This window comes from Myotis daubentonii, chromosome 3 (assembly GCF_963259705.1).
Source record: "Myotis daubentonii chromosome 3, mMyoDau2.1, whole genome shotgun sequence".
Classification (NCBI taxonomy): domain Eukaryota; kingdom Metazoa; phylum Chordata; class Mammalia; order Chiroptera; family Vespertilionidae; genus Myotis; species Myotis daubentonii.
The window spans coordinates 217,481,610-217,502,487 of NC_081842.1; the positions used below are offsets into that span (position 1 = coordinate 217,481,610).

Below are 20,878 nucleotides of genomic sequence, written 5' to 3' on the forward strand. Positions count from 1 at the left end.
CAGGAAACTCTGGGCCCTTATCCCTCAGGAGCACAGATGCAAACGCTGAACAAGATGTCAGCAAACTGGGACCGGCAACAGGAAGAACGACACCACAAGCAAGTGGGGCGGTCCCGGGAACGCAGGGCTGTTTCTTCCTGGAAACCACGAGCTGCGACCGACTCACCAGGAACAGCCTGAAGGCGGAGAGCGAGGGGCCACAGTGATAACAGCCTGAAGGCGGAGAGCGAGGGGCCACAGTGATAACAGCCTGAAGGCGGAGAGCGAGGGGCCACAGTGATAACAGCCTGAAGGCGGAGAGCGAGGGGCCACAGTGATAACAGCCTGAAGGCGGAGAGCGAGGGGCCACAGTGATAACAGCCTGAAGGCGGAGAGCGAGGGGCCACAGTGATAACAGCCTGAAGGCGGAGAGCGAGGGGCCACAGTGATAACAGCCTGAAGGCGGAGAGCGAGGGTGCCACAGCGACGGGTGCAGAAAAGCCTGGGCGAGATTCACCCCCATTTATGTGGACACTGAGCACACCAGGCGCGGGGGAACCTGCCACCTGCCCCCGCCGTCCGCAGAGCCCTCTAGTGGGCGACACGTCACGGCAGGATGGCCAGCGCCCCCAGGTGGGGACGGGTGCAGCAGCCCTGCCCTGGGAGCTCTGGTGCAGCCAGCGAGGAGACGGAAGTAAAGGCGCGCAGGCTGGGCAGGAAGGGCCAGCGCCGCTCTGGTTTGCAGCCACACGCTCGTCTACGGGGGTGACCCCCAGGGGCCACAGCACCCCCTGACGTGAATGAGTCAGCTGTGGAGGTCGCAGGATAAGCAAGAGGTCGCCTGAAACCCCCCCCCCACGTGTCTATGCCGGCAGTGAAAGGAGGGAGGCAGCATTTAAAAATGCTTATTTATACGGGCCTCCCTCAGTGAAACCTAACAGACGCATACGGCTCAGGGCATGGAACACTGAACCCCCGTCGCCGCCGTCCTGTGTCACCGCGGTTACTCTGTGGGGTCAGGGGACCGGTCAGCGGAGAGAAGGGCCATCTCTGGGGGTTGGAGGCCTCAGCATAGGGAAGATGGACGCTCTCTCCAAGCTGATCAGCGGGCAGCGATGAGTTCTAAACGCCCAGAGAACTACAGTCGGTCCCAGCAGGTTTCTCGTGGTGCAGAGAGCAGGTTCTGAAATGCGTACGGGAGGCGGAGGGGCTAGAAGAGGGAAGCCAGTGGTGGAAAGAGCAGTGCAGTGGGGGGGGGGGGGGGGGGGAGGGGGGCTTCCGCCGCAGTGAGGAGAGTCGGGAGGCGACGGCAGGGTGAGTGGTGCTGGGAGGGATGGCGTGCAGTCAGCGAGACGGACAGCGCGGAGCAGTCGCAGCGGGCGTCTCCTGCAGAACCAGACATGCAGCCGCCTTGGCAGTGCTCGGCTTAGGAGGTGAGGAGTGCTCGCACAGGAGTGTGCTCCCCAGTGTTCGCAGCAGCTCTCTCCGTCCCCCACGCTGCGACAGCCGGTGTCCGTGAGCGGGTGGCTGGTACATCACGTGTGGCGTGCCCCTTGGTGTGCAAAGGAGCGGAGGTGGCGAGACCCTAGCACAGTGATGGCGAACCTTTTGAGCTCGGCGTGTCAGCATTTTGAAAAACCTTAACTCCGGTGCCGTGTCACATGTAGAAATTTGTTATTTGCAACCATAGTAAAACAAAGACTTATATTTTTGATATTTATTTTATATATTTAAATGCCATTTAACAAAGAAAAATCAACCAAAAAAATGAGTTCGCGTGTCATAGGTTCGCCATCACTGCCCTAGCACCTGGGTGTGGTGAGTGGAGGAAGCCGGTCTTAGAGGTCGGGCACCATCAATTCCAGTCACATGATGTTCTTGAAAACTGGCCACGAGGGGGCAGCAGGAGGGAGGTGGGTGGCGGGCTGCTCTGTGCCTGCTGTGCTGGGCCCCGGGCCCTCAGGTTTACACGCTCAGTTTACATGCGTGTTCAGGGCTGAGACGGAGACGGGCTGCGAGGACTGCTGGTGTGAGGGCTGCTCTGCGACCACGTGGTCTTCTGAGACGCTGACGTAGCTATAGGCTAGGGACCCGCGGCCTCCTGGGCGTGTGGGGCGGGTGACAAAGGACGCCGGCGGCCTGGCCATCTCTGCTCTCTGCTCTCCTGCAGGTGAGGCAGGTGGAGTCGGGGACCATCCAGTTCCAGTTCTCGCTGAGCCCCGACGGACCCCCGGACACCCCAGGGCATCCCCGGCCGGAGCGGCGGCCCTCGAGGAGGACGCCCACGTGCCCCGCAAGTAAGTGTTGGCGGGAAGCTGACTTCAGGCCCACAGCCCTCCCGCTGCTCCGGGAAAGCGCCTGGCAGCGCAGGGCGGGTATTGGGAGGTTCGCGGGGGGCTGTGGTCTCAATCGTGGTTGACTGTTACAGCAAGTGCGGCATTGCAGGGTGCGGCATTGCAGGGGGCTGCATTATGGGGTGCTGCATTGTGGGTGCTGCATGGGGGGATGTGGCATGGCGGGGTGCTGCATTATGGGGTGCTATCTTGTGGAATGTGGCAGTGTGGCCAGCTGTTATCCCTACACGTCAGCTGCCAGTGAGCTCAGCTACTCACAGCTCCCAGCTAAAGGCCCGGGGAAGGTCCCGTTGGTGACAGCTCCCGGCTGCCTCCTATGGCTGCCCTGCGAACACGGGCATGAGAACCAGAGCTGGGCCAAAGCCACGGACCACCAGCCCTGTCCTGCGTTGTTAACACACCTGTGAGTTTGTTGTTGTTTTTAGATACATTTTTACTGATTTCAGAGAGGACAGGAGAGGGAGAGAGAAGCATCAATGATGGGAGAATCATTGGTCAGCTGCCTCCTGCACACCCCCACCGGGGATGGAGCCCACAACCCAGGCCTGTGCCCTGACTGGGAATCAAACTGTGACCTCCTGGTTCATAGGTCGATGCTCAAGCTCTGGGCCACACCAGCCAGGTCAGTTCGTTGTTTTTAAAAATGCTTTCTGCTTCCTTGGAGCCTGTGCAAGAGGGAGGCTGTGGCCTGTCTGTGGCTTTAAGGGAGGGAGTGCAGGTTACCCAGAGTGGCGTCCTGTCCCTCCGCGGGTGGGGGGGTGATGGGTCCACGTGCGAGCAGGAGTCTGAGGAGCAGCTGTGGCCTCGGCTTTGTGCTCGGCACCTTCTGTGGTGTCAGTGTCTGGTGCAGGCCTCCTGCTCTGCGCCCCTGGACACCCAGCCGGCGTCCTATGGCGAGAGGCGCGGAGGTCAGGAGGGAGTGTGGGGAGGCGCACGCGGATGAGTGTGCCGCGCCGGCACAGCCAGGGGTGAGCCTGAGGGGGGCGGTGAAGGATGAAGAGGACAGACAAGAGAACAAAGCTGGGGCTGGCTGGGACACTGCCCTCTGATCAGAGCGACAGCGCCACGGCCTGCGAGCCGAGTCCATTTTATAGCCACATTCCAGGAGGCAAAGCCAGGGCGGGTCAGGATGTTTACAACGTTCTCGTGGATTTTGAATCTACTCCAGTGGTTCTCAACCTTCCTAACGCCGCGACACTTCAATACAGTTCCTCATGTTGTGGTGACCCCCAACCATAGAATTATTTTCATTGCTACTTCATAACTGTAATGTTGCTACTGTTAGGAATCGTCATGTAAATATCTGATATGCAGGATGTATTTTCATTGTCACAAATTGAACATAAAGCATAGTGATTAATCACAAAAACAATATGTAATCATATATGTGTTTCCCGATGGTCTTAGGCGACCCCTGTGAAAGGGTTGTTCGACCCCCAAAGGGGTCGCGACCCACAGGTTGAGAACCGCTGATCTACTCAATTACATGCACCTGATCAAGCTTTGTTTCCTTGCTGCGCCTCCCGCAGCCCACACCACTCAGCCACGTGGCACCACAGGTTCGGACCATCCGGTCAAGCTCACAGCCACAGCCTTTGGCTGTCATGGTGCTGGGAGGCTTTGCCTTCCAAACTAGGACTTGCACGTGACTTTGCCACGAGAGGACAGTGCCCTCTCATTAGTCCGAGGCTTGAACCTGTCCAAACGCTATGCCCAGTGGTTCTTAACCTTGGCTGCACATTAGAACCACCTGGGGATCTTTCTAAAATCCTGATTTCTGGGCCTCATCCTCCGGAAATTCTGTTTCTTTGTTATGGGGTGGGGCCACAACATGAGTAACAAAGAGACAGAATTTCTGGAGGATGAGGCCCGGAAATTAGGATTTTAACAAGATTCCCAGGTGATTCTAATGTGCAGCCAAGGTTGAGAACCACTGCTATAGCCGCTCTCCACTGATGAGCATGGAACCTGAGGCTCTCGGCTTCTACAGGTCTCGCCAGCTGCAAGAATGTTTCAGACTGCGGTGGTTGGAAAGTTAGAAAGGGAATGGGCGCGAGGAGAGGGGAGCTCAGCAGTCGTTTTCCAAAGACTGTGCTGCGACAGGGCAGCCCGTCTCTATCGGCCGTGGGTCCCGGTGCTGGGTCCCCGCCGGGCGTGGGCTTTTAGGAGCGGAGACTGGTTGATGGACACGGGGGGTTGCTGACGGGGCCACATGGGAGTTTCCTGTCCTGGCGCGAGCAGCTCTGCACGTGGCAGACACGCCCGGCTATGGAAGCGTTTGGCCCGCTCAGGTCCTCCCTGAGACGGTTAGACTGGCATTGAGTGCAGGCTGGTGAGTGCCACGCTGTGACGAGGCCCTTTGTGTGCTCTGCCCGGTGGCCCTGAACTGTGGGGTCACCAGTCTGGCTGGTTTCTGGCCCCATGTGGGCACCGGGCACTGGTCAGGGGGCTCCTCCCCAGCCCTGGGTGTGGTGCCGGGTGGTGGCACAGGGGGCTCCCCTGCCTTCTCCAGCTCTGGGGCCGCCTGCATGCCTTGGCCCCTCCCTCCGTCTCCAAGGCAGCAGGTGCATTCCCAAATCTCTCCCGACTCTGCCCTCCTGACTCCCTCTCATTTCGGGGACTGTGTGATCGCCGTGGGCGGCCCAGGGCACCCAGCGTCTCCCCATCCCGCATCCCGGCCAGCGGTTCGCACCTCAGTTCCCTGGATGTGGACGATTTGGGGGCACCAGTCTGTGAACAGTGCACAGGGCCGCCATGTGGGAAATGTGAAGTCTAATTTCATGTTGTGGACACAATACATTCTGGATGGGTTAACAAGCAAACCTTTAGAAGCTCCAGAATTAGAAGGCGAGGAGGAAGAGAGGTCCTGGAAACGAGCTGCCTGCCCGCGGGGGCCCTCCGCGAGATGGCCTGTTGGTCAGCGGGACGCAGTAACGGTCAGCGTGAGAGTGACCTTGGACGTCACTGCGGACAGCGTGCAGGGCAGGGTGTTGAGAGGCAGCAGGCTCCGAAGGGCGTGGGCCTGCTCGCCGGGCGGCGTCCCTGCCCCTCGGGTTCCTCCGCTGCCACATGGGGTGGGTCACGGACCCAAACACGAGAATCAGAACTTGTGGAGCCGCAGGGCAGGTCGGAGCGTGTTTGCGTGGTGTGAGGGCTGTGATTGTTAAATGTGAACGTTCTGCGTGAGGAGACGCATCCACACAGTGAACACGCAGCCCTGGGACTGAGGGTGACACGGCCACGGACGTGAGTTGGCGGACTGAGGCGATGAGGAAGCCGGAAGAGGATACAAAGAGCTGCCGCCGATCAATACGAGGGAGACAAACAACCGAAGAGAAAAGTGGGCCAAGGACGCGAGGTCGCAGAGGATTCAGTGAGCAAAGACCCGCCCCGGCTCAGGGCCGCCCGGCATTGTCCTCCTCATCCTGCCGCTGCTGTTATCCCCTGGCTGGCAGCACCCGTGGGCAGCGGCCACGGTCAGACCCTTCCAACCACAGTCCGTGAACCCCACACCCACAGGCCTGGAGACCAGGCGCCCAGTGGGCAGCAGCGAGCACAGTGTGTCTCCGTGGGGATGCTTCTGACCCCAGCCCCCGCGGTGCACACCTGGGCACGGAGCTGCCCAGGGAAGTGGCTTCCACCTGCGACAGCTCCGTGTGGGTGTGGCTTCTGCCTGTTACACGCACCATTCCGAGGAGCCTGAGGGCATTTTCTCAGGGAACCCCCCTGCCCCTCCCCCATCCATCCCACAGATCTTCCTGGGAGTCTGTGACGGGCCAGGCTTTAGAGTGACAATGAATGAACAAGTTACACAGGTGTAGGTAGCGGAAGGAATCAGGTTTCCTCGGGCGGATGGTGAAGGCGGGACGCTGTGTGTGTGGGGCTGGCGACCAGGGTGCGCTCTCCTCCCTGCGGTACTGCTGCGAGCGTGACGTGGCTCCACACACCCGTCTCGTGAAAAAGGGGAGTCTGACTTGCGGGGACCTTGATGTGATTGGCCGGTGTCAGGAGCTCTGTGTCCAGCTCCATCCATGGGGAGGGGTGCGTCTGGGCCGAGGTCAGCGGGCCAGGCCAGGCCAGGGAGGGGGCAGTGGGGCTTGTGGGCCGATGACCTGCTTTGGCTACTCATCTTCGCTCTGTCAGGAGAGCCGCGGGGACATGGAAGCGACTGTGCCTGTGTTCCAGGCCACCTTGCGTTACAAGCACAAGTTGTGGCTGGACTTGAGCGCAGTCACAACATGCAGATCCCTGATGGGCAGTGTCCTTTTGGTAGCGTCTTTATCGGGTACAAGGGATGCAGACTCGGCTCAAAGTAGCTCGAACGAGGGAGGGACTTTATGGGCTCGTGTGATAGAAAAACCCGGAGGTGGAGCTGAAGTGAGGCATGGCTGCGTCGTGGGCATTCCGTGTGATCGTCCCCGGCTGTCCCTCCCACAGCCTGTCCCCTGGCCCTCGAGCTGCCAGTGCTGGCTTCTCCCAGGAAGGGCTTCTCCACGCGGTGGCCCGGGAGCGCCACACTTCTCCTGGCCAAGGCGTTGCTCTGCTGGGTGTGGGTGCACCGAGCTGCAGGCTGCCGTTCTGGGTGCAGAGCTGCCGGGCCCATGCTGTGGGGTCCACGCTGTGGGGTCCATGCTGTGGTTCTGCACCAAGAGCCGGCTCGGGGGGCTGGGAGGATGGGAGTCGGACTCGGCAGACATGTGGCAGCGTCACCTGCTTTCCAGTGACCACTGGGGACAGCAGACCGGAGTGGAGAGAACCCGGTCTCTGGTTCATCTAATTAGGATTTATCGCTGCCTTCCCACCGCTGCACACGCCGCCCTCACCCGGCTCCGAGCGTTTGAAGACACGGCCTCCCGAGACCCAGTGGAACCGACTTAAACATCCATTGCGGTTGCGTCTGATGGAAACTTTTCTGACTCCAGTATTTCACCAGCGTCTGTGGGCCCCGTGGAAGCCTTAATGACGTGCGGCTGTCACTGTAAGTGAGGTGCTTGGGCTTCCTGTTGTGAATTATCCTTTTTATTTCATCCATAAATGACAAGGGAGCAGGGGCCCTCTCATCAGCCCCGGGAGAGCCTGCAGGCAGCCACTGGAGGGCGCTCCGTCCCCACTTTTCCTGGCTCGGAACTTTCCTGACCCACATTTTGCTTTCGAATGTTCTGCTGGTGTCGGACTCCGTTGTGTCCCCTTCGTGGATGTAGAACAGCCATGTGGAGGGGGTCATTGAAAATACGCCCCTCCAGCAGGCAGCGTCCTTCTCCGTCCAGGAAAGCGAGCCGGTGGGAGGGGGGAGGGAGCCAGCGAAGCTTTAAAGGGGCCTGAGGGCCGTTTGCTGGCCAGTGGCAGTGAGCCTCCGGGGATGGCATTCTGCACGGCCCTGCAAGTGACCCCAGCCTGGGGCGCCCCAGATCCTCAGCCCCGCCCACGCTCCGAGCTCCCCCAGTGTGGGGGCCCCAGCCCACTCCCTTGGTCTCTTCCCGGATGTTGCTCACCCCGTCCTGTGCTCAGAGTCTGGGGGGGTGACTTTGACCCCGAACCATTAGGAACGAGGCCTCTCGGATGGGTTTGCCTGGTGAACGCTGAGTGTCCGGAGCACGGTAACCGCTGATTAGCTCCCGACTTCCAGGGCCTGCCGAGGGAAGCTGTTTTCACAACCTTCCTTTGGGTTGTAGCGATTGTCTCTAGCAGTGATGCCCCTCCCTTCCCGGCCTTTGGGGGCAGCTGCTGTCCTCTGCCCTGTGACATCGCCAGAGCCCCCACCCTGCCTTGGTCTGAGCTCAGCGGTTCTCAACCTGTGGGTCGCGACCCCTTTGGCGGTTGAATGACCCTTTCACAGGGGTCACCTAAGACCATCCTGCATATCAGATATTTACATGACGGTTCATAACAGTAGCAACATGACAATTATGAAGTAGCAACGAAAATAATTTTATGGTTGGGCCACAACATGAGGAACTGTATTTAAAGGGCCAGAAGGTTGAGAACCACTGGTCTGAGCTGCTGCAAGAACTAAGCCACGGTGACCCCCTCCCGCCCCCCCCTCCCCCCATTAACTGAGCCTTCAGTCACACAGACAGGATCTGGCCCCTGGGCAGCACTCCCTCCCGAGCGCCCCCAGCAGGCCCTGCCCCCCCCCCCCCCCCCCCCCGGCTGCCCCCGCTCCTGCAAATGCACAGCTGTGTCCAAGCACCAAGCAGGGTCGCAGGAACAGCTGGCATCGGGATGAAGGGCTTCACCTGCCTGGAGCACAGAGCCCACGCCCGCCAGCCGCCCGCCATCGCAGGAAGGGCCGCGCTGCGGGGTCCCCCAGCGTTTGCAGAGAGGGTGCTGCCGCCTCTGCCCTCCGCAGCTGGAGGGGGTCTCCGAGCAGGCCCTGCCCCATGTCACTCACCTGCACTGTTTCTGTACCTTTCAAAGCGCCATCCGGTGAGTGTTGGCTCTTGCCCGGTGGATGCGCCCATGACTGCAGTGCCCTCCAGGCAGACGCAGGGTGGGGGCGGGGCGCCGGGCAGGACAGCAGGGCTGGCAGCACCCCTGCTCGCCTTTGCCGAGAGGAGGCCGTGCCTCCAGCAGCCGCACTCAGGCTGGAGGCCTCGGCTCTGTGGACAGCGGTTTCAGGCGGGAGAGTGATGGAGTGACAGCGTCAGGGAAATGCAGTCCTCAGACGTGGCTGCACTCGCCGAGCTGGAAGGGAGCTTCTCCTTCGTCTCAGGCCGCGGTGGCTCCGTCCCCACAGCTCAGCATGGCCTGAGACCTGGTTTCGTCCCTCCTGTCTGGGTACCGCAGCTCCCCCGCCCTCGGCCCTTGAGCCGCCCGCCATGCCGCCGGCAGAGGGTCGCCTCCATCTCCGAGTCCCTGCTCTGTGTTCACCTGAAGCCGGGCCTGCGGTGGCGCAGGAGGAGCCCGCGGTGGCGCGGCAGAGGCACCGGAGGCAGCGCTGCGGCCTGGGGCCCCCTCCCTCGGTGTGAGCCGGGCGCAGTGTGGGTGCAGCCAGGGGCGTGTTCAGGGCTCGCGGGACAGACGGACACTGCACAGGGCGCGTGGGGCTCGCTCTCTCGGCTCTGACGTGCTCGGCAGCCACTCCTGCCGACCCAGTGCCGTCTCCCCTTTGCATGTGCACGCCCTCCCCGCCCCCCCGACCTTGACTCCCGGGCTGCCCTTTCTGGGCGCTTGTGCGGCCTGATGGACCCTGTGTCCAGTGGTGCAGCCGCAGACCTGTGTGCGCCCAGCTGTCACTGCACGTGTTGCCCGTCGTCTCTGGCGGAAGTGGGGCTTCCCAGTCGGACAGTCATCCTGGCTGTGGGGGGCGCGGGGGGTTGAAGCGAGGGCTCTCGGGGGACACGTGTTCTCTGGGCGCGGCCGTGTGGTTTGAGAAGTGACCTCACTGCCCACGACACGGGACGTAAAGCAGGTGTGGAGCGAGGGATGTTGTGGTTTTGGTGCGTTTTCCTCCGCCCGCGCCTCCCTGGGCACGGATTGGGGCTTCGTGCCCTTGGGTCACCAGTGGGCTAGGCCAGCAGAGGCTGTTCTGGGTGCTGTTTACTCGCTGGGAAGATGAGGTTGCGTACGTTTTTGGGTAAAGAATTGCCTTAAAGAACCCAGGGCGGGTACCCCGCTGGGAGAACCGGAGGCTTTAATGCCCAACGCCCCGCAGGCTCAGACTTCACTCCGAGGGCTGAGCGGACTCTGTGGAGGGCGGGCTCCTGGGGGCCGAGCCCTCTTACCAGGGAGAATGGAGCCTCCTGCCGTTTTCCTCATTACGAGACCCGCCTGCGGAACTGTCTCCATTTAGGGCAGAACAAAGGCTCCGTGTGCTGGCTGCTCCGCTCCCTCTGCTGCGCGGGGCGAGGTGGGGCGGGGCTGCCGGCAGAGCTCCAGATGGTCTGGGAGGGAGAGGCCGCTGCTTCCAGGACAGTGGCCCAGGCCGAACCCCATCTGTGTTTTGCTTCTGCTGAAGCGCATTTTCCTGGGAAGCCGACTCGACTCGCTCAGCGACGCTCTGACTCCCTCCCCAGTGAGCGCATCTCGGAACCTCAGGCTCCTTGGCTGCAGTGTGTCGGGGCGTGGGCCTCTGAACGGGGCTTGTTAGAGGGAGTGGGCAGCCCGCCGGCGGGGCCCAGGGGCTGAGCGTCGACCTAGGAACCGGGAGGTCACGGGTCGACTCCTGGTCAGGGCACATGCCCAGGTTGTGGGCTTGATCCCCAGTGTGAGGCGTGCAGGAGGCAGCCGATCCATGATTCTCTCTCACTGATGTTTCTTGCTCCCCCTCCCTCTCCCTCCCTCTCTCTGAAACCAATAAACATAAAAAGAGTGGCGCTGAGGGAGCTCTCTCTGCGCCCCTGGCTGTCCCTGCCCCCCACTCCCCCCCAGCCCGGCCCTCAGCCTGGGTGCACCGCCTGCCCTCTCTGGGTGGGTTCTGGAGCAGCTGGGAGGGGCTGTGGCGGGCGGCCTGGGTGCACAGCAGGACGGTCTGGGTGGCGCTTCGTGTGCTCAGTTCCTCCTTGGGGACAGAGGCTGCGTCGCTGTTGGTTTTGTTCGGCGACTGAGAGCGTCCAGGGAGGCGCGGGCATGCTCTGTGGAGTGCGCAGCACCTCCCGTCACGGCCCGGCGGTGAGGCTGGCTGGTCAGCAGGTCCCGAGGCCTGCCCTGCACCGTGGGTCCTGGGGACTCGGGGCTGCAGGGAAGGGGGGCCCATTGGCTCACGCACGTTCATGGCGCTGCCTGTTCCCCGGCTCAGGCGTGGCTGTGTGGGGACTTTGGCAGCAGAGGCCACAGAAGAGGCAGGGCGAGGCCAGGGCAGTGGTCAGAGCCACAGGAGGCAGGGCTAGGCCGCCACGGGTGGGCTGTGACTTCAGGGTCCAGGCTGTCCTGAGTCCAGTGCGGGTGGTGGTCACGTGAAGTGGACAGAGCCTGGTATCTGAAGGGAACTGTGGTGAGCGAGGCAGGGTGTGGCCCTAAGGGCTGGAGAAGGGCCGTGGCCCTCGGGGAATCCACGCGCGTCTCTCTGGCAGGCGAAGGCGTGCAGCACGTGTGAAATGACTGAGAGGCAACAGGTGCCCAGCGTGCAGGGCCAGGGCCCGGGGCTGCTCGGCCTCAATTCCCCCACGGGACAGTGCTCCGCAGGCGCTCAGCCTGGGGTCCTCAAGGTCAAAGGACACTCTCAGCCCCTCCTAGGGGGAGTGCGTGAGGGCTGGCCTGGACTCTTCCTGGTGCTCACAGGCCCACCCACCCGCGAGTGGGGCTCTGCGGCCAGGCTGTGCTTAGCGGGCAGTCGGGAGGCGGGGCCTGCAGCGCCAGCGCTGAGGGCCGCAGCAGCCCGAGCTCAGGGTTCGTTCTCCGAGGCAGTGATGGGAGGAGCCCCCTGTGTGCGCTCTGCACGCCCACGTCTCTAAACTGCTGAGCGTGGGGACGGCCTGGTCACTGCTGCCCAACCCCAGTGGCACTGGGCACCCCTGACGGAGACATTCAGGCCCTGAGGGGTTGGGGCTCCGGGTGCCCTGGGCCCCGCTGAGGCTGACGGCTCCCTCCGGTCCTGTGCTTCCTCCCAGGCCCGCCAGTGCCGCCGCCCCAGGGGCTCGCCGCCTCCCAGAACTCGCCTGTGGGACCAGGGGTAAGTCCAGAACCTGCCGCCACAGCCTCGGGTGCCGAAGCGTCTCTGCGTCTTTAGGGACAGTCGATGCCCCTGTGCTTTCTGGTCTGGGAAGGGGCTGGGCGCGGAGGGGAGGGGCCGCCTGCTGCGTGGGGTGGCCGGGTCCCGTCTCCCTCCTGCCCGTCTGTGCAGCGGCTGCCAGGGTGGCTTCTGGGCCCTGTCAGGGACCCTCCGTTGGCATCAAAGGACTCTCTCCCTTTGAAACAAGTGTCTGCCTGGCAGTGTCTGAGGGTTGAGAATGGTCAGGACTGAACAGCCTTTACTTTCTCCCCGGGACGCCGAGGTGTGGTCTTCACCCCTCCTCTGCCCCCCGCCCTGCCGGGAGAGGGCCCGCATGCCCGCTGCCCAGGGGGCCCTGCCGCGCACAGTGCTGGGGAGATGGGCACAGCCTAGCATGTCGGCGGCTGCCTGTCGGAGGGCAGACCTGGCTGTGGGCGGGCCTGTCCGTGGCAGGTGCCTGCGTGGCAGCAGGGCTCTGGCTTGCTTGGTCATCGTGTGATTGTGAACGAGGTCAGAGTTGGCTTGTCCTCCCGGTGGCTCCCTCTGGCAGCATCACCTGGAAGTGACTTTCTAGAAAAGTCGAATAATTTGGGATCAAAGGCCGTCCCCGGGAGCGGGCTGGCTGTGTCGCATGCAGCTTGGAACCTGGATGGGAGTGATGTTGTGTTTTCCCTGTGGCCATCCCAGCACTGTCCCTCCAGCACGTCCACTCCGGGACCACGGGGCAGCCTTCTCACTCCCAGGGCTGCTCTCTGTTCCCTGAAGATGCTGCCGGGTCCCCCCAGCCACATGCACCCTCACCCATGCCTGGGCACCTCGTCATGCCCTTGTCCGCCTGCGCCAGCACGCCCGTGGCCAGCTGTCCCTGCTGATGGGAAACGCCCTGTTCCAGGGCAGGAGGCGGCCGGGTGCCGGGTGCCAGGTGCCGGGTGCTGAGCCCTTTCCGCGGACTTCCATGTAAGGCCCCTGACAGTCCTGCGATGCAGGTCCCACGATCACCCCATCTTACAGATGAGGAGACTGAGGGAGATAGTAGGTGACCTGCCCACGGTCACACGGTGACGAAGTGGCAGAAGGGGAGTCCGCCTGTCCCCAGTGGTCTGTCTCCAGAGCCCGCCGGCCCGTTCACGTCAGAGGAGCATGGGGGTCAGAACCGGAAGGGCCTTGGCGACGGTCAGCCCAGGGGCGGAGGGGAGCCCAGAGAGGACCCTGCCGCCCACGCGAGAGAACCTGGCATCCCCGGCCCTTCCTCCCCTCCACCTGCTTGTCCTTGTTGCTGCGTTTATTCAGAGGCTAGGGGCCAGGGGAGGTCACAGAACCCTCTCTCTCGATAATTCTAAGGACATGGGAACAGCTGGGGGTCCAGAGCAGCTGCTGAGCGGAGGCCATGGGCCTCGCCGCCTTCCGTGGTCGCCTGGAGCCTCCTTCCCAGCGCCCACGTGGGTGGGGGCCTCCACGAGGTCACTGAGTGGCTGATCTCACCAGCTTTCTTCCCTCCAGCTGTCCCTGTCCCAGCTCGCAGCCTCCCCACCGTCCCCCACTCGTTGCCGCGCGGCCAAGCCCTCTTTCCAGCAGCCCGCCAGCTCCGAGCCCTCGGGGGCCCAGGCGGTAAGTGCGCCCCATCCCTCCCGGGTGGTGGCTCCTGACGCGGGGAAGGCGATTTGCCAGCACGCAGGGCCCCTGGCTGGGTGACCGGGCTATCCTGGGTTCTCTGGGACACGGGGTGACCGGGCCATTGTGTTCCCTGGTACACGGGGTGACTGGGCCGTGGTGGGTTCCCTGGGACACGGGGTGACCGGGCCGTGGTGGGTTCCCTGGGACACGGCATGGGGCCGTCCGTGCCTCAGGATTCGCACCATGAGCGTTGGGCCTGGACCTGCCAGCGCTCGGTTGAGGCCTTGCTCTGTGGAGAAGCAGCGGGAAGCTGCCTGGGTCTCTGGGCGCAGGAGGGAGAGGGATGAAGAGAGAGGCTCCCAGCGCAGCAGAGGGAGGGCCAGCGAGGCCCCGCCCGCCCGCCCACCCACCCGCGGCAGCCATGGCCTGGAAGAGCCCCGTCCTTTCATCCCCGTGTCACCTGGGGACCCACACGGAGTTGGCTCTCAAAGTGGCCGGTTCACCTGCAAACTGTGTCCCAGTCTTGCCTGCAAGTCTGGAGGAAAACAGTCTGTGTAATTACCTGTTTGAAGGCGTGGTGCCCTGTTCTAAGCACAGGGCGGGGTGGGGCGGGGCCGCGGTTGTCCCACAGCGTCCGCACTCACAGGTGAACCCTGCCTCGCCCCGTGCACACCGGCTCCTGTGTTCGTGAGGAGCTTGCCTCTCTGTTATTTTTATTGCTGTTTAATCCAAACCCGAGGTAGGTCTGTTGATTTTAGAGCTCGCGCCTCTTGTATTGTTGGGCTCCCTGGGCACATGGTGTCCCTCTGAACTGAGACCGACTGACCGCCTGGGAGCAGGCTTGGCGGGGGGCGTCCTGGGTCCCGCAGGCCTTTCCCTTGGACAGGCGTCGTGCTCTGGAGGGAAGTGGCCGGCGGTGCGAGTGGCGTGGGGATAGGAACGTGTTGAAGGAGGTTGCGTGTCTTGCCCGTAAACGCCGTTTGGTGTGAATGAGCCTTCTCGGGCAGCACGTCTCTCCCAGGACACTGAGTTCATAAAATCAGCGATCCTTGCCTCGCTGCCTTTCCCCTCACACAGAATACAGGGCGCCCCGATAAATTCGAACTCCAGAAAACATAGCTTTGTGGTCTAAGCCTGTCCCGGATGTTCCACGGGACACGCACTACAATTCCTCATTGTCCGCCCGAGGTTAAAGGCCGCCGAGCCTCCTGTGTTTCTATCTGCTGATGCTCCGCGGGGCAGCCGCTCAGGGATGGGCCCCTAAACGGAGCCCCCTGGGCCTTACCTGGGCCTCGTCCCGTCGGCAGAAGCTCCCCCTGGAGGGCGGGATCGCGCACCTGGAAGCTGACCTGAGCCCCACGCCCGTGATCCCGGGGACCTGTGTCGCCGAGCAGTTGCAGGAGCTGCCCTTCGCCCCCGTGCACGCCCCCATCGTCGTGGGGGCCCAGGGCCGGAGGTGAGGGGTGGCTCGGGAGGGACTCAGCAGACAAGTGCATGGAGACCGCGTGGCCCTCTGAACCCAGGCCGTCAGGCGCCCTTCCCCGAGGCCGCTGAGTGTCTGTGTGTTCCAGCTCCGGAGGCAGGCTCTCGCGGGCCTGCATGGCGCTCCTGCAGGCCGCTGGCTTCCCCGAGATCCTGGACGCCAGCCAGCAGCCGGTGGAGGCCGTCAGCCCTGCGGACCCCGTGAAGTTCAGCCTGCAGAGGGAGGAAGCCGACCGTCTCCAGGGCAGCGAGGTGGTGCTGCAGTTCCTCGCCTTCAGCAGGTGCGCTCTCGGACTGTCTGCTGCTCTGGCCCTGGCTTGTGCACTTCGTGCACCGAGTAGAAACCTGTGTGGTCCGAGCTGGCAGCCCTGTGCTCAGGTCTCAGTAGACGGCGGGGTGCGCCTGACGTTCCGTTGGGCACGGCCTCGCACAGCGTTCCTGTGCTGTCAGCCACCTTGCGAGGGGGTGACTGCAGCCCGCTCTCCACCGAGGACACTTGACTAATCCGCGGCTCTGTCGGACTCAGGGTGCCCCAGGACGACCCGGGAACGCCGTGGCCGCGCACCGTGTATTTCACCTTCCAGTTCTACCGCTTCCCGCCTGCCACGACCCCGCGGCTGCAGCTGCTCCCGCTGGAGGGGGCGGGGAAGAGCCGCTCGGGCCCCCTGTCACACATCCTTGTTCCCACCAGTCACCACGGCTCCTCCGATGCTGGTGAGCCACACTTTGTCTCAGAGTCTTTCTATTTTTTTAAAATTATCACCTGAGGATATGTTTTCCATTATTTGTAGAGAGAGAGTGGGTGGGAGGGAGAGAGAGAGAAACATCGATGTGAGAGCCACATCGATTGGCTGCCTTCCAAATGCGTGCAGTGGGGCTGGGGAACCTGCAACCCAGGTACGTGTCCTTGACTGGAAATCGAACCCAAGACCAGCTCAACACTCTAACCACCGAGCAACCGGCCAGGGCTGAAAGTTTCATTATTAAAAAATGCTGTACAATGAAGAATTCCAAACACATGCAGAATCTGAGAAACTAGTATGTGTCACCTCTAACAGTATCAGCTGTATCCCCACCAGATCTCCAACCTGCGTTACCATTTCCTTGTATCATTTCACCCGTGGTTTCCTGATGTATATCTGAAAAACTAGAGTCTTTTTTTTTTTTTTAAATATATTTTATTGATTTTTTACAGAGAGAAAGGGAGAGAGAGAGAGAGAGTTAGAAACATCGATGAGAGAGAAACATCGATCAGCTGCCTCCTGCACATCTCCCACTGGGGATATGCCCGCAACCCAGGTACATGCCCTTGACCGGAATCGAACCCGGGACCCTTCAGTCCGCAGGCCGATGCTCTATCCACTGAGCCAAACCAGTTTCGGCAACTAGAGTCTTTTTGAAAAAGCAAACTCAATGTTATCCCACCTAAAAATTAATCACTAATATCATCGAACATCTAGCCAATGTAAAACTTTCCCCAATTTCATACCGTTTTTTAATAGTGTGTTTAAATCAGCTCCTTGCGTGGCAGCGGGGACTCACGTCTCCTTTGTCTAGTTGCTGCCACCGTCCCACCGGTTTTGGTGGTTTTGTTGACGTGGCCACGTGCTTTCCCGGAGTTCCCCACAGCCTGCACTTGGGATTTGCACCCCAGAGGTGCTCCCACTTTGAATATAAACCCCTTTGCATTGTGAATTCCCAGAGAGAAATTTGTCCAGAAATTAAATTTCCTTGCAAGTTGAAGTCCAGAGAAATTAAACTCCAAAATCAAGTTTTCTTGTCAATGTGAATTAAAACTCGAAGTCCAAAATTCTCAAGTTAGAGTCTAAAAAAAGTTTCTTGCAGTTTCTTATACAGCGGAGTCTCCATCAAAAGTGTCCCTGCCTGAGTGTCCCCCTTCTGGGTGTCCCTGCAGCCGGGCCTCCCCCTGTCTGGGGTCCCTGCAGCCGGGCCTCCCCCTGCCTGGGGTCCCTGCAGCCGGGCCTCCCCCTTCCGGGTGTCCCTGCAGCTGGGCCTCCCCCTTCCGGGTGTCCCTGCAGCGGGGCCTCCCCCTGCCTGGGGTCCCTGCAGCCGGGCCTCCCCCTGCCTGGGGTCCCTGCAGCTGGGCCTCCCCCTTCCGGGTGTCCCTGCAGCGGGGCCTCCCCCTGCCTGGGGTCCCTGCAGCGGGGCGTCCCCCTGCCTGGGGTCCCTGCAGCGGGGCGTCCCGTCCTCCCCACCCCCGATGGGCAGGCCATTCCTTAATGCAGTGGTTCTCAACCTTCTGGCCCTTTAAATACAGTTCCTCATGTTGTGGTGACCCCCAACCATAAAATTATTTTCGTTGCTACTTCATAACTGTCATGTTGCTACTGTTATGAATCGTCATGTAAATATCTGATCTGCAGGGTGGTCTTAGGCGACCCCTGTGAAAGGGTCGTTCGACCGCCAAAGGGGTCTCGACCCACAGGTTGAGAACCGCTGGTTTACACTAAGATTTGCTCTTGGTGTTGTACATTCTACATTTTGACAGATGTTTAACATCATATATCTACTATGACAGTACCACAGGGAATAATGTCACCGCCCTGAGAAGTGCCCCTATAAGCTGTCCCCCTCTGGTCCTCACTCCATTTCCCTCGGGCCCAATACCGCCTCCTCCCCCCCCCCCCCCCCGGTTCTGTTTTGTGTCCTCCCCCCAGTGCTGTGTCCCTGTCCGGACCCATTTTGTCCTCCCACCGAGAGCACTGTCCTGGTTTTGAGGGGAGCAGAGGGGACTTTACTGGGGGGCACCCACAGGGCTGAGGTGGCTGGGGGTGGGGTAGGACCACAGCCTGGCCCAGGCCGCATGGGTTGCTGGGTAAACATTCGCCCCCTCCTCCCGGAGTTAATATTCTGCTCATCGGGGGGCTTTGTAAAGATGGTTACATTATTGATGGGAAGGGGGAATGTTTTGAATGTGGTCCCAGCATGGCTGTTCCCAGTACCTCGACTAATGGCGATTTCAGTGGCATTTTTGTCGATTTAGGATGAATGACGACGCCATGTGGGGCCATGAAGGCGGCGCCCACCTCTTAGTACGAAGCCTGACAGTCCAGCGTGGCCCTGCCTTAGATCCGGGGTGTGCGGCGGGGGGGGGGGGGGGGGAGAAGTTGGGGTGGGGCTGGTGGCGGTGGTCTGGTCTCCGCTGGCGTGTGCTGAGCTCTGCGTGTGTGAGTGACGTGCAGCTTTGACAGGAGATGCTGACTGACTCCTCCCTGATTCCTGAGCCTGAGCGTGACTCCTGCAGCCGTGGGGCCCTGTCGCCCCGCGTGGCCCGATCCCCAGGACTCAGGGAAGCATCAGTCTTCGTTTGGGAGGAGTTTGTTGAACATGTTGGAAAGCAGTGTAGCCTTCGTGTGTTAATTTGGACTTTGATGACATCTTTGATTAACGTGTTTATTAAACTGTAGCTGTGATGGAAGCAGGAACTAGCATGACCAGAGCGGGAACCTCTTCACAGTGTGAGGATGAGAAATGACCCCTTGCGTTTGGACTCACTTGGGGCCTCTCGGAACAGGGCCTCCGGGCTTCCAGCTGAGGTACCTGGTGGACCCCGGGTTCCTGAGGCCGGGCGAGCGGCGCTGGTTCACCCGCTACCTGGCCGTGCAGAGCCTGCAGGTGGACGTCTGGGACGGAGACTCCTTGCTGCTCATCGGCTCGGCCGCCGTGCACCTGAAGGTAGGGCTCCCCGGGCCGGGCGCTGTTGAGGGGCGGGTCCTGACAGGCCGTCGGTTCCTTGGTCACAAGTTAAACACGCCCCCGAGCTCTCTCCTTCCCGGGAGACGTTTTCACGGGGCCGGGTCCCTGAGGCTGGGTCCCCTGGCTCAGTTCTTCGTGCCTCCCACGGGCTGACCAGCCAGGTGGTGTCACCTGCTCCTTCGATGGGAGACGTCAGTCCCCAGACAGCCCAGGCGGCCTGGTTCCGGGCCCGGCCCGGGGGCTGCCTTCAGTGGGCAGGGAGGGGCCTGCGCCGGGTTCAGGATCCTGCTTTTAGAGTTTCAGCTGGACTTACAGTGGAATCCTTTCTCTGGGGACTCTCCATCCCCCATACACTGAGACCTAAGTCTGTGTTCATCCCTCCCGGGGGCGGGGAGGGAGGCGCAGGAGTCCCAAGGCTGGGGCGCAGAACCCCCACGCTTCCATTTGTGTGTGAGACGCGCTAGCTAGAGGTGAGGCGGTCTTCCCGAGGCCTCACAGGGAGAGGCCCGCTGGGCCAGAGGTGAGCTGTGACCCCATCGTCCCTGGGGCCTCACTGGCCGTCGGCTCAGGCAGAGGAGCCGAGTCGGGAAGGTCCTGACCGTGTGGACCTCCCTCGCCCGCTCGGACCATGGCCTCTGGAGGTCCTGCCATCGGCTCCAGCTGCCAGGCCTCCTCCAACCCCGCGTCCCGTCCTGCGGCCCCGGCCTAGGGGCTCTGTGCTTGGCACCCGGCCTGGAGTGTCCCTTGGCCCGTCCTGCCTGTAGCCCCGTCTTGGTTCTGAAAGGTCCGACCTCGCAGCTTTGATGTAGAGATGGGGTTTGCTCAGTGTCCCGCCTTGTCCCGCTGCTCCGTCCCCTCTCTCCCCACAGAGGGGGCTCCCGAGGGCGGCTCCCGGGTGTTGACGTGGTGGGTGAATTTGTGGAGAAGCCCGGCCGGCACTGGGCTCGGGTTCCAGGTCGGATCTGCTGGGCGGTGACGTGCCTTCTCCCCGGCAGCACCTCCTCCGCCAGGGCCGCCCGGCCGTGCAGGTCTCCCACGAGCTCGAGGTCCTGGCCACCGAATACGAACAGGACGCAATGGTGCTGAGTGGAGACGTGACTGCATCTGGCAGCGTCAGGCCGATCGGTGTCCACACGGTGGTGAAGGGCCTGCTGCACCTGACCTTGGCCAACGTGGGTAAGAGTCCCGACGCTTCGTGTGGCCTCTCGTCCTTTCCTGGCAGCCACTCGCCTTCCCAGCTGGAGCATGAGCTCCGCAGGTGGTGGCACAAATTGTGGGCATCGTATAGTAGGAGTTAGCAAAGCTGTTATTAGTTTGACCACTGAGCCTGCCCTTGCCTGCCTGCCCTGCCCTTGTCCCCTGGGCCTGCCCTTGTCCCCTGGGCCTGCCCTTGCCTGCCTGCCCTGCCCTTGTACCCCAGGCCTGCCCTGCCCTTGTCCCCTGGCCTGCCCTTGTCCCCTGGCCTGCCCTTGTCCCCTGGCCTGCCCTTGTCCATGGAGCCTGCCTTTGACCACCAGGTCTGCCCTGGGCCAGTTGTTTGTGCTCCTGATTTCTGATCAGGATTCGGGTGGTTAGTCCCCGGCCTGGCCCTCATTTGTTCGTGGTGCTTTCCCGGGGCCTCTGACAGTCCTCAACTACAGCGACCAGGAGAGCTTTCCCGTCTCAGAGGAGGGAGAGAAATGTGCCTGGACGTGTGTAACTTGGGGGCAGGGCCCGAGAAGCACGCCTTTAGGGCCCAGCCTTGACCTTCGCCCCGTGGTGCCCTGCGCCCCGAGAGTGGTTGGGCAGGGAGCCTGAGCCCCGATCCCCCCTCCACCTGCAGGGAGTCTGGCCTGGGGGTGGTCTTCTGGGTGTGACTGAGGCCCCTGACCGGGGAAGAGGTGGCCTGGGCAGAGGGCCAGTGGCCAGCCCACTCGGCCGCCCGGGAGGGCCGGTAGCAGGACCGGGGTTCTGGGCAGAAGTGAAAGCTGGACGACACCAAGCCGGTAGAGGATGTGGAGCGGTGTCTGCCCGGAGGACTCAAGCCTCTGTTGCTGCATCGGGAATTTTCCACTCAGAAGCCGGCCTGAGCGTGAGGCTCCGC

The 20,878-nt window shown here is 62.0% G+C and overlaps 1 protein-coding gene across 1 annotated transcript in view; it reads left to right on the forward strand.

Moving 5' to 3' along the window:
• Positions 1-20,878, forward strand: part of NPHP4 (nephrocystin 4) — a 59,487-nt gene that overhangs the window by 26,070 nt on the left and 12,539 nt on the right. The window contains exons 12-19 of the mRNA XM_059691510.1: positions 2,150-2,276; positions 11,882-11,943; positions 13,483-13,590; positions 14,904-15,052; positions 15,168-15,359; positions 15,605-15,792; positions 18,614-18,774; positions 19,791-19,971. Of these exons, the coding sequence (XP_059547493.1) occupies positions 2,150-2,276; positions 11,882-11,943; positions 13,483-13,590; positions 14,904-15,052; positions 15,168-15,359; positions 15,605-15,792; positions 18,614-18,774; positions 19,791-19,971 (1,168 nt within the window). The remainder of the gene's footprint in view (positions 1-2,149; positions 2,277-11,881; positions 11,944-13,482; positions 13,591-14,903; positions 15,053-15,167; positions 15,360-15,604; positions 15,793-18,613; positions 18,775-19,790; positions 19,972-20,878) is intronic.